The following is a 12,170-nucleotide window of genomic DNA, read 5'->3' on the forward strand; positions in this document are numbered from 1 at the left end:
GAAGATTGATGATAAAATATTTGTTGGGAAATACCAACTTCAAACCGTTACATGAAATGTCCTGATGGGTGAAAATACATATTTCTCATATATTTCGCTCTTCCTATTTAAAGCTTAACTCAAATTCTGGGGCAGAAGAAAATTATAATAAATATAGACTACAAAGAGAAAAATAAAGGGAAGCCATTATGCTTGCCTCCCGGACAACATTCACTTTTTCTTTAGGAGTTTGATCACTACTTTTGTTGCTCTTCTAAAAATAGTGTATAATTTTTTTTTATCTATTTTCTCCTTACTCATCTAGTAAACCAAAAACCTTATAATGAGATAATTAATTTAACTATACAAACACAAAATTTGATGAAAAAGATGAAGTAATTACTTACGGGGCTGGACGGGCTGTCTTCCAAAACTGTTGCTTGTAAGTTGTAAATCTCTGTGTGAGGAAGTGGTCGCATAATTCTACGAATTTAAGGAAAGGATTGGATAACAAAAGTGGTGATGCCTAAGAACTACATTCTCATTTTAAAGGGCAAGATGCTTAATTAATGTCGTGTGGTGCCTTGATTTTATTGCTTTCTTTTTTGTCTCTTTATTTTACTTCATAGAGAAGTCTTGTTTCACTTTACCTCATGGTGAAGGCTTCCAACATTTGGGCATTTTATGAGAGCAAAAGCAGCAGCAGCAGCTTCGTGTGCGAGAGAAAAAGGAAAAAGAGTGACTTATAATGTCAGAGGCAACGTCTTTTGTGTAAGTGAGAGATACACCATTTTATTCTAGTTCCACGAGGAGATTTGGGTTGAACGTGGTTTTTTGGGTTTGATTGGTTTATTTGTAAATTTTCTTCTAGTTGTCTATTATTTTGATAGTAACTTTGTTTTGAGTTGTCCAATAGATATAAGTTTGTTAAGCCAAATCACTTAATTTTTGGTATTTTGTATGATTGTGTTATTTCCTATCCTACTATTTTTTGTTTCATTGGGATCCTTAAAATTATTTTATCTCAACAAACTCATATGAGAACTTTGAGTAATTTTAAAAGTCTTTTCTATATCACTTTTACGTCTCTAAAAAAATAAGTGGCTTTAAGATTACTATTTGATCCAAAATTCAATAATGATCAATTACAAGTCTAATGATAATTTTATGAGCTATATTATTATTAAAATGACACAAAAGTAATACAAAAGTAACTTCTAGCATTACTTCAGAACTTGTGTCTTTATTTTGCGAGATGGTCCACAGTCGAATCTTCGATGAAAATTAAAAAGTTGGATACTTTGGTTGCTTTTAAATAAAAAGTTTTAAACAAATTTACGGAATGGTTGCATTAATATAAAAGTAGTTAATGCTTAGGAAAATGTATTTTGAATTTTAAAATTTTGAGGTAGCACAGTTACCTTATTACGTGGCGACGTGTGCCTCAAGCCGGACTTTGCCAGGTGGGCATGCTTGTTGGCAGGCATGGGTTTGGGGCCTTTTTGGTGGCCCAAAACTCGTGCCTAGGTGGCTTGGATATTGGGCCAACAAGGTTATGGCCCTGCCATTCCAGTAGCCCCCAATTCCGTAGGACTACTTGGCTGAGCTTGTTGTCCTATGGGAATTAGATGGGGGTGCCCTTAGGGCACTAATCCCCTTCCAGACGTAAAATTCTATTCTCATTACAGAACCTTTTAAATTCATTAATAGTACATTTGGTTCCATTATCAGTTTTCAAACATTTAATCTTTCTCACTGTTGGTTTTCCACGACAGCCTTAAAGTCTATAACACATGCAGGAAAAACATCACTCTTCCTTTTAAGCATGAATTGTCAACAAAAGAAATAAATTAATTCGAACCACAAATAGATTCAACAAGAAACTCTCAATTATGAGAATGAATTAATCCAAAACTTTTAGTTTCCGGTTTTCTCTAGACAAATTTGTAGCAATATTCGTAAAAATAATTGTTAGATTTTGGAAGGTTTCCTTTGACAACAAATATTTTCATATTTTCCAGAACTGCCTTTTGTTGCGCATTTTTGCATGCCCGGGTCCTCTGTATTCTCTTATGCCTTTTTCATCCTCTTATTTTTTTTTTTTTTTTTTTTTTTATAAAAAAAAAAATCAATTATAAAATTTTTAGGACCTATATATACCAACAAAATAAGAGTATAGAAAATATTAAATAGCATTAGGGAATAGGATTCTCTACAATTTTAAAGAAATTGTATATTCTAGAATTATGAAATTCAGGTTGATTCTTGCATCAAACTACTTGAAAAATATCACCTACTAAAAAGAGACATATTACGAAGTCATCTAAAAACAATTCATCTCTCAAAATGCTTCTTTTTCATTTTTGCTTGTAAGGACAAGACACTTCTTCATAAAACAAAAAGAAGGAGAAGAAGTGGTCCAATATGACCATCTAATTAATGATACACGGTCATGCTAAATTGATTACAAAACTGGAAAGTGTCTCATGTGACACTATAAGAAATTTACTCATTGGGGGCGACTTATAGTGGCCCCTAATACTCAACTATTAGGGGCGACTTTGAAAAGTCGCCCCTAATAGTTAAGCATTAGCGTCCACATCCAAGTGGACGCTAATAGCCGACCGAAAAGATGAATATTAGCGTCCACTCTACAGTGGACACTAATAACTCAACCCTAATGTACACGCGGGAATTATTCAAGAGGTGGGAAAAAGATCAATAGGGTCGACTTTCCTAAAGAGTAGGTAGAAAAATTAAAATAAAAAATAAAAAAATAAAATTGATGACCAATAGCGTCCACTCAACGAGGACGCTGAAGACACATTATTAGGGTCGACTTTGAAAGTCGACCCTAAAGAGTAGCTAGAAAAATTAAAAAATAAAATAAAAAAATAAAATTGATGACCAATAACGTCTACTAAAAGTGGACGCTGAAGACCCATTATTAGGGTCGACTCTCAAAGTCGACCCTAAAGAGTAGGTAGAAAAATTAAAAAAAAAATTAAAAAATAAAATTGATGACCAATAGCATCCACTAAAAGTGGACGTTGAAGAGCCATTATTAGGGTTGACTTTGAAAGTCGACCCTAATGAGTAGGTAGAAAAATTAAAAATAAAATAAAAAAATAAAATTGATGACCAATAGCGTCCAAGTCGACCCTAAAGAGTAGGTAGAAAAATTAAAAAAAAAAAAAAAAAAAAAAAAATTGATGACCAATAGCGTCCACTAAAAGTGGATGCTGAAGAGCCATTATTAGGGTCAACTTTGTCAACCCTAAAGAGTACGTAGAAAAATTAAAAAAAGAATAAAAAAATAAAATTGATGACCAATAGCGTCCACTAAAAGTGGACGCTGAAGATTTATTATTAGGGTCGACTCTCAAAGTCGACCCTAATACATAAGTATTAGGGTCAACTTTGTCGACCCTAAAGAGTAGGTAGAAAAATTAAAAAATAAAATAAAAAAAATAAAATTGATGACCAATAGCGTCCACTAAAAGTGGACGCTGAAGAGCCATTATTAGGGTCGACTTTCCTAATACTTAAGTATTATGGTCGACAAAAAGAGTATGTAGGAAAATTAAAAAAAATAAAATTGATGACCAATAGCATCCACTAAAGTGGACACTGAAAACCCATTATTAGGGTCGACTTTTAAAGTCAACCCTAATACTTAAGTATTAGAATCGACCCTAAAGAGTAGGTAGAAAAAAAAATAATAAAATAAAAAAAAAAATTGATGCCCAATAGCGTCCACTAAAATTGTGTATATATCATTGCATTATTTAAAATTTTCAAATAAAGTGACACAATATGCACCATTAAATATAACAAAATAAAATTTTAACCGTAAAAGTAAAGCTCTCCCTTTCACTTATTCCATATGTACAGTTGTTTCAATATATATATATATATATGTTTTTTTTTTAAAAGAAAAAAAATAGAAAAATTCTTCTATTTCAATTCCATCCTCCTAAAGAAAGATTTTAATTTGTATATATTTGCCATTTGGTTAAGAGTTCCATTTGGAGGATAAAGTTTTCATTCGGACTAATTTGAAGACTTAATTCCCATTTCATAATTCATATTAAATTTTACAGATCTAATAGTGTATATATATTATATGATGAATATATTGATACCTTATGGAAAGATTTTACACTATTAAATATAACAACATAAAATATAAACCGTAAAATCTAGCTAGTGCATTTGTTCCATCGATCGTGATAAGATCAAATGATCGAACAAAATTCAAACAAATTAAATGTTCGATCGAACATTGAATTGAACTCTATGCATTTTATATTATATTAGTGCATTACTTAAATTGATCGGGATACAATCAATAAAACTTGACATGATTGAAGGTTCAATCAAACATCTGATAAATTAAATCAATTCCGATCAATACTATTACATATTAGTTTGATTGATTGTAATGGGATCAAATGTTCAATCAAACATCCGATCGATCGTAAAGAATTAGTTCGATTGATCGTGATATGATTAAATGATCGATCAAACATCCGATCGATCCTAATGAATTAGTTCGATTGATTGCGATAGGATCAATCGTTCGATCAAACATATGATCGATCATAATAAATTGGTTTGATTGATCATGATAGAATCAAATGTCCGATTGATCCTACTGAATTAGTTCGATTGACTGTGGTATGATCAATTGATAGATCAAACTGGATACAATTGAAGGTTCAATCGAACATTCAATTGAACTGTTAGCTTTTTATATTATCTTAGTGCCTTAGTTATATTGATCTTATCGGATTGATCAAATATCCGATCAATCATAATGAATTAGTTCGATTGATCGTGATAAGATCAAATGATTGAAACAATTGAAATTGAAATTGAATTAATTCGATTGATCGTGATAGGATCAAATGATCGATCAAACATCCGATCGATCCTAATGAATTAGTTCGATTGATCGTAATAAGATCAAATGTTTGATCGAATATCCGATCGATCCTAGTGAATTAGTTCGATTTATTGTGATAGGATCAAATGATCGATCAAACATCTGATCGATCATAGTGAATTAGTTCGATTAATCATGATAGGATCAAACATTCGATCAAAAATCCGATCGATCCTAGTGAATTAGTTCGATTGATCGTAATATAATCAATTGATCGATCAAACATCCGATTGATCCTAATGAATTAGTTAGATTGATCATGATAAGATCAATTGATCATTCAAACTGAATACAATTGAAGGTTCAATTGAACATTCAATTGAACTATAAGCTTTTTATATTAACTTAGTGCATTAGTTATATTGATCTTATATTATCTTTGGATTTTGTATTGATCTTATAATTAATTATAAGATAAATATCAACTTAATGATCTTTATTCTTTAACATAAAAATTTATTAAACGGAAATTATTAGTTAATATTATAATAATAAAAACATATTACAGGAGAAAATAAAGAAAAACAAAAATAAATAAAAATTAAAAAATTATAAGTATAATTTTTTTTAAAAGAAAAAAAAAATTGAGGCTAATTAGGGTCGCCCTTATTGAGTGCAAAAAATAAGCGCCATCCAGTGGCGGGGTATCTGAAATTTTTGGACCAAAAATTTCATAAACCGCGTCTTTTTTTCCCCAAACCTTCAAAACACCAGAATCCTCCCTAACACCCCTCTCACTCACCTCCCTCATCACTCTCACTCTCAATCTCTCTACCGCTGCTCTCCCAAACTTTGACCGACGAAAGCTTTCATACAAGGCTTTGCTAAGAAGCTGGAAGAGGGAGAGAGAGCGAGGGAGAGAGAAAGAAAGAGAGAGAGGGTGGATCGTTCGGGGAAGCCAGAGAAGAAAAAGAAGGGGAGAAAAATCGTCGAGGTAACCTCTTTAAACTTTAAAATTTTTGTAATTTTTGTGGCCGGTGTTCTTCTTGTTGTAGAAGTTTTGGATTAGTTTTTGATAATATTGAATTTGCTTGAGGTGGATTTCGGTTGCTAAGAAGAGTGGTGTGAGCTTGATTTTTATTATTTCTCATTTTTGTTGGGTTAGATTTTGTAGTTGACTTTGATTTGTGTTTGGAGATTTATGTTGAGTATCTCAAATCTGAATTGGGTAATTCTAATTTGGAGTTGTCTAGTGTTTGGGTTGTGATAGATCGATGAGTCTAGAAAAGCTGAGGAAGCTGGTATTTTATTATTTTTATATTATTATTTTCTTTTCGTATCTTGTTTCATTTTCTCAGCATCCAAATAGAGGAAAATCAGTAAGTTTGTGTTAGTTGTGGTGAATGAATGGGAGAGATTGGTTGATGGGTTTTTTTTTTGTTTTGGTGATTGATAGCGTCGAGAAGGAACGAAGCGGCGGGGTGGCTGAGGAAGATGGTGGGAGTAGTGGGGGCGAAGGATTTGCCGACGGAGCCGTCGGAGGAGGAGTTCAGGTTGGGATTGAGAAGTGGGATCATTCTCTGCAATGTGCTCAACAAGGTTTACTCTGGAGCTGTGCCCAAGGTTAGCCTTTTCCTCATCCTTATCTTCATTTCAATTCTGTGTCTTTTTTGTTTTTTCAATTTGGGATGTTTAAGCAGTAGTTTGATTTCTTTTCAGGTGGTGGAAAGTCCATGTGATTCTGCTCTGGTTCTTGATGGGGCCGCATTGTCCGCATTTCGGTACTTTGAGAATGTGAAGAATTTCCTGGTGGCTGTGCAGGAAATGGGAATTCCTACGTTTGAGGCGCCTGATCTGGAACAAGTATGTATTCAGGGATCAAGATTCTCAAAGAATTAGGGAATTTAGTATCTCTGTTTTTCATTAAAATAGAAATTTCTGCTTTTAGCCCATTTTGCACATACATCAGATGCTGAGGATAGAACATATATGGTTTACGGATAGAAATTTGTATAGTAATTCAAAATAAATTTGTTAAATTTCAGGGAGGGAAATTTGGTTGAATCTGTGCTAAGTAAGGTTGTGGAGGAGTTTGAGCATTGCATTTCAAGCCAATTTGAGCTGGTATGTTAGCTTTGGTTATCCAAAACAATCATTTTTCTTTCTTTATTTTTCAGCAGAAGGAAACAATTTGGGCAGACAGATCCTTTTTCAATTTGGAATTTCCTTCAGGCTTTCGTCATGAAGGTTTGAAGCATCGATCTGTGGTCTAATGTTTGTTGGGATGCTTTGCCTTTAGTTGCATTAATGGATGCATTGTATCTGAATTTTGTAATACTCTTTAGCTTGTGATATATATATTTATTGATGCAGCCTGACTTTGTGGGATGCAAAGAACACAGTAACAAGAAGAAATATAATTAATTTTAGATCTTGAGTTTATCAAAGATTTGAGAATTCTTTTCAAAACTATAGAGTCTATCTATGGCTTGAAGGAAAATATGATGAAAACTCAACTCTGAGGCTTCTTATTAATGAAAAACTGAAATAATAATGAAAGCTGCATTCTTAGGATTACAAACATATATTTATAGCCCCAAGACTCCAAACCCTAATTGAAATATGAAATAAAATCGGAATTGAAAAGCTACGATGGCCATCCGGACGGGACATAACGCCGTACAGACAAGCATGGAAATAAAATAGGAAAAAAAGGAGAAACTAACATAGCCGTCCGGAGGGGACATAAAGTCATTCGGACGAGCACGAAAATAAAACAGGAAAACTAGGAAATTAACATAGTCGTCTGGACATGCGTCAGACGAGCAGCGGACGAGGGCTCTCGGGTTCTTGAGATTAACCTTTTCCGAACAATCCTTCTTCAGAGGCTTTATGTTCTTGGCAGGTTAAACTTGAAAAAGTGCCTTAGTTATGCTTGCCAAGTTTAATCTCGGGAGAGCTCTTTGGCTTTATTCTTCAAACTTTGAATGCTATTGTAATCTTGGGAGACTCTTTTATTTAATGAAATGAAACTTACAACATAAAACGGGTCCCATTATTACAATAACTTAGACAAAGTATTTTTTGAGGTACTCGGCACTCTATGGCCTAGGGAGTGCTTTTCCTTCAGAATCTTCGAGGTAATACGCTCCCTCTCTTCGGCTCTCGATCACCTTCTAGGGTCCTTCCCAGTTTGAAGCTAGCTTCCCTTCAGCTGGGTCCTTGGTAATGATGGTGACTTTTCGTAAAACTAGATCTCCCACCCTAAAGCTTATATGCTTGACTCTCTTGTTGAAGTACCGAGCCATTTTTTCCTGGTAAGCTGACATGGTTACTTGGGCTTGATGCCGTTTCTCCTGTAGCAAGTCCAAATGCAGTTTGATACCCTCATCATTAGTGTGAGGCCGAAAGGTTTCTACTCGAAAATTGCCCAACCCCACCTCGGTTGGAATGACTACCTCTGTTCCAAAGGCTAAAGCATATGGGGTCTCTAGGGTTGGAGTTCTTTTCGTAGTTCAGTACGCCCATAAGACTTCTGGAAGATCATCTGCCCAATTTCCTTTACGATCTCTAAGTTTTTTCTTCAAAATTTTGAAGATCGTCTTATTGGTGGCTTCTACTTGTCCGTTAGCCTGGGAATGCCTTGAAGATGAGAATTAGTTTCTTATGTGGAGTTTGGCACACTATTCTCATAATGAATCTTAGTCGAATTGTTTTCCATTATATGTGACGAATGCATGCGGAATGCCTTATCGACAGATGACGTTCTTCCATAGAAACCGCTCTATACTCTTGGCTGTGATGTTAACTAGGGCTTTTACTTCAGCCCATTTGGTGAAATCATCCATAGCCACGACTACAAATCGAACACCCCCTTTCCACGAGGTAATGGTCCGACTATATCTACCCCTCATTGTGAGAAGGGCCATGGTGAGGAGATTGAGCTTAATTCCTCAGGGGCTGCTTGGTAACGTTGGCGAGGCGCTGGCACTTGTCAGAATTTTGGACATCTTGACCGAGTGTCGACTCAAGTTCGGCCAATAAAAATCTGCTCGGATTGCTTTGTGCGCCAGCACTCTTGCTCCTGAATGATTGCCGTAGATGCCCTCATAGATCTCATAAAGGATGTAATCACCTTCTTTCCTGTAGACACATTTGAGGAGTCGTAACGTGAAACCCTGTTTGTATAAGGTCCCATTTACCATGGTAAATCTAGCAACTTTAGTCCTCGATTGGGTCACCAGTTTCTTTTTTGACGGGAGGGTTCCCCTCTCCAGGTATTCCACTATCTCCTTTTGCCATTCGAGTATCACCTCGGTTGCCGATACTGAGATTGTCTTAGCTATGGTAGGTTGTGTTAGGATCTGGACTTGTTCTTTAGGTTCTCCCATGTTGTCACTTGTCGTCGACGCCATCCGAGCTAGATGGTCGGCTCTTTCGTTCTCCTCCCTTGGGATCTTTATGATGCAGAATTTTTTGAAAGAGTTCTGCATATCTTATACTTTCGATAAGTACAGCTTCATCTTCTCTCCCTTAGCTTCGAATTCACCTTGGATATGTCTGACAATTACTTGAGAGTCGCTTCGTAATTCCACGAATTCGGCTCCCATTTCACGAGCCAAGCTAAGTCCTGCCAAGACTGCTTCGTACTTGACTTCATTGTTGGTAGTCTAGAGCTCCAACTTCAACGATACACAGCTCTTCTCCGTTAGGTGTGATTAACACTACTCTGGCTCCGCCATGTCTTCTTGTTGATGACCCATCCACATAAATCACCCACGTCTCATCCCTTAGCCATTCTTCAGTGTCGGTCAAATTGGTGAATTCTGCTAGAAAATTCGTCAATGACTGACCTTTGATGGCATTTCGTGTGAGGAATTTAATATCAAATTTCCTGAGTTCAATCGCCCAATTAGCAGATTTGCCAGATAGATCTAACTTCTGTAGCACTTTTTTCAATGGGTACTCGGTTAGAACTCTTATGGTGTGGGCTTGAAAGTATGGCCGAAGCTTCCTTGAGGCAATAGTTAGAGCGAAGGACAACTTTTTCTAGGGATACCTTTCCTTGGCCCCTCTCAAGGCTCGGCTGACAAAGTATACTGGCTTCTGTATGCCTTCTTCTTCTCGGACGAGAGTTGCATTGATTGCCATTGGAAAGACAGCTAGGTACAAATATAATGCTTCTCCGAGAACAGTTCAGCTCAACAGAGGTGGACTAACTAGGTACTTCTTCAGATGTTCGAAAGCTTCTTCACATTCTTCAAGCCACTCAAAGGCTTTCCTCAAAATTTTAAAGAATGGAAGGCATTTGTTGATTGAATGAGAGATGAAACGGTTAAACGCCGCAAGTCTACCTGTTAACTGCTGAAGCTGCTTCGTGTTCTCAGGGGATTGTATATCCAGGACTGCTTGGATCTTTTCAGGATTGGCCTCTATTCCTCGGTTTGACACCATGTAACCGAGAAATTTTCTTGATGATACTCCAAACACGCACTTCGCGGGATTCAGCTTCATCCCGTACTGCTTCAATGTCTTAAACGTTTCTTGTAAGTCATATATATGATCTTGCGGTAGCACACTCTTGACTAGCATGTCATCAACATAGACCTTCATGTTGCATCCGATCTGGTCTTGGAACATCTTGTTTACTAGTCTTTGGTACGTCACCGCTGCGTTCTTTAGGCTGAAGGGCATGACTTTGTAGCAGTATAAGTCTCGGTTCGTTATGAACGCGGTCTTCTCTCGATATTTTGGATGCATGTAGATATAGTTGTAACCATAAAAGGCATCCATAAAACTAAGCAAGTTGTACCCGGCTATCGAGTCCACCAACTCGTCAATACGCGGTAAGGGAAGTTGTCTTTCGGACATGCTTCAATGAGGTCGGTGAAGCCCATGCACATTCTCCACTTCCGATTGGATTTCTTAACCAATAAAACATTGGCTAACCAATGGGGATAGTAGACTTCTTCGATGAACCAAGCTTAAAGTAACTTCTCTACTTCTTCAGCTATAGCCATAGTTTGCTCTGGAGCAAACTTTCTTCCCTTTTGCTTCATCGGCTTCATACTCGGATCCACATTGAGCTGGTGAAGATGTCCTTAGGGCTGATTCCTGGCATGTCTTGATGAGTCCATGCAAATACCTCTATGTTTTCTTAGAGGAAGGTGACGAGACCGTCTCGAACTTTTGGGGTGACTTGTGTCCCGATCTTCACAACTTTACCTTCCCCCACAACTACATCCTCCAATGGTTCAGCCAATTCACCTTTCGGTTCATCCTTGCTTCTGCTACCCTCTGCGCCGATTGTTAGAGTGGGGTTCGAGGCCTTCTTGAGAGAAGTGTTGTAACATTTTCTTGTTGCCACTTCATCTCCTTTCACTTCTCCCACTCCCTCTTTTGTAGGGAACTTCATCATCAGGTGATAAGTCGAAGTTGCAGCCTTCAACTTGTTCAAAGCTGGCCGACCAATGATTGCGTTGTAGGGAGACGGTCTGTCAACCACCAAGAAGTCCACCATAACAGTTGATTGCTTGGGGAATGTTCCCGCTGTTACAGGGAGGGAGATGAGTCCTAGGGGTTGGACTTGCTCTTTTGCAAATCCGATCAAAGGTGAACCAAACGGTTTGATCCCGTCACGATGAATGCTCATTTGTTTAAAAATTGGCCAATAAAGAATATCGGCCGAGCTTCCATTGTCCACTAAGATTCGATGGATCACATGGTTAGCTACCGTTAATTTTATCACATCATCATGGGGCATCACTACTCCCTGGCATCTTCCTTAGAAAAGAACAAACAAATGAATTCTTCTTGGTGACCTTAGGAGGCCTTTGCAAAGAGAAAACCTCTTCGTGTTGCATGCTTCTTGCATGTGCCTTCCTTGCTGAATTAGACTTTCCTCCACCAGCTATCCCTCCAAAGATAGTGTGGATCTCATCTACTACATCCTGATTTCGAGGCGGTGGATGCGCATCCCGATTGTTTATTGGTTTAGCCTGCCGATTGTGTATCGGCTCAAGGTACCGATCATTCCTCTGACCAGCATCCTATCTCTGCCTCATTGATAAGTGCTAAAATATTCATATTTTCAGCCCTTAACTTGCATGTTTTAATCATTTGGTTTTAGTTAATTAGGAAATTTTAATTCATTTTTGTGTTTTTCATGCTTTTACGGCCTTTTAGAAGAAAATAAAATAAAACTAGGTGATTTGGGCTCAAAAGAGAAGATTGAGAAAATTGGAGCTCCATGACACTGTGATCGATCGCAGGATCCTTACGATCGAGTGCACGACTAGAGAAA

The 12,170-nt window shown here is 36.9% G+C and overlaps 2 protein-coding genes across 2 annotated transcripts; one reads left to right on the top strand and one right to left on the bottom strand.

Moving 5' to 3' along the window:
• Positions 1-6,361: 6,361 nt before the first annotated feature.
• LOC148587664 (kinesin-like protein KIN-14I) lies at positions 6,362-7,140 on the top strand. The gene is made up of 5 exons (XM_088512749.1): positions 6,362-6,490; positions 6,587-6,730; positions 6,816-6,859; positions 6,913-6,991; positions 7,045-7,140. Exons 1-5 carry the CDS (start codon positions 6,362-6,364, stop codon positions 7,138-7,140), a joined length of 492 nt encoding a protein of 163 aa, XP_088368875.1.
• A 3,884-nt stretch (positions 7,141-11,024) lies between these two features.
• LOC148587665 (uncharacterized) lies at positions 11,025-11,519 on the bottom strand. The gene has a single exon (XM_088512750.1). It carries the CDS (start codon positions 11,517-11,519, stop codon positions 11,025-11,027), a length of 495 nt encoding a protein of 164 aa, XP_088368876.1.
• Between the last annotated feature and the right edge of the window lie 651 nt (positions 11,520-12,170).

This window comes from Corylus avellana, chromosome 2, assembly GCF_965113065.1.
Source record: "Corylus avellana chromosome 2, dhCorAvel1.hap1.2, whole genome shotgun sequence".
In the NCBI taxonomy this organism is placed as follows: Eukaryota; Viridiplantae; Streptophyta; class Magnoliopsida; order Fagales; family Betulaceae; genus Corylus; species Corylus avellana.

Bases quoted from the DNA above. Each gene is read 5' to 3' on its own strand.
- LOC148587665 (XM_088512750.1), bottom strand. From the start codon at position 11,519: ATGAGCATTCATCGTGACGGGATCAAACCGTTTGGTTCACCTTTGATC.
- LOC148587664 (XM_088512749.1), top strand. From the start codon at position 6,362: ATGGTGGGAGTAGTGGGGGCGAAGGATTTGCCGACGGAGCCGTCGGAG. The intron at 6,731-6,815 runs GTATGTATTCAG...TTCTGCTTTTAG, and splicing joins AGGCGCCTGATCTGGAACAA to CCCATTTTGCACATACATCA. The intron at 6,860-6,912 runs GTTTACGGATAG...GTTAAATTTCAG, and splicing joins CTGAGGATAGAACATATATG to GGAGGGAAATTTGGTTGAAT.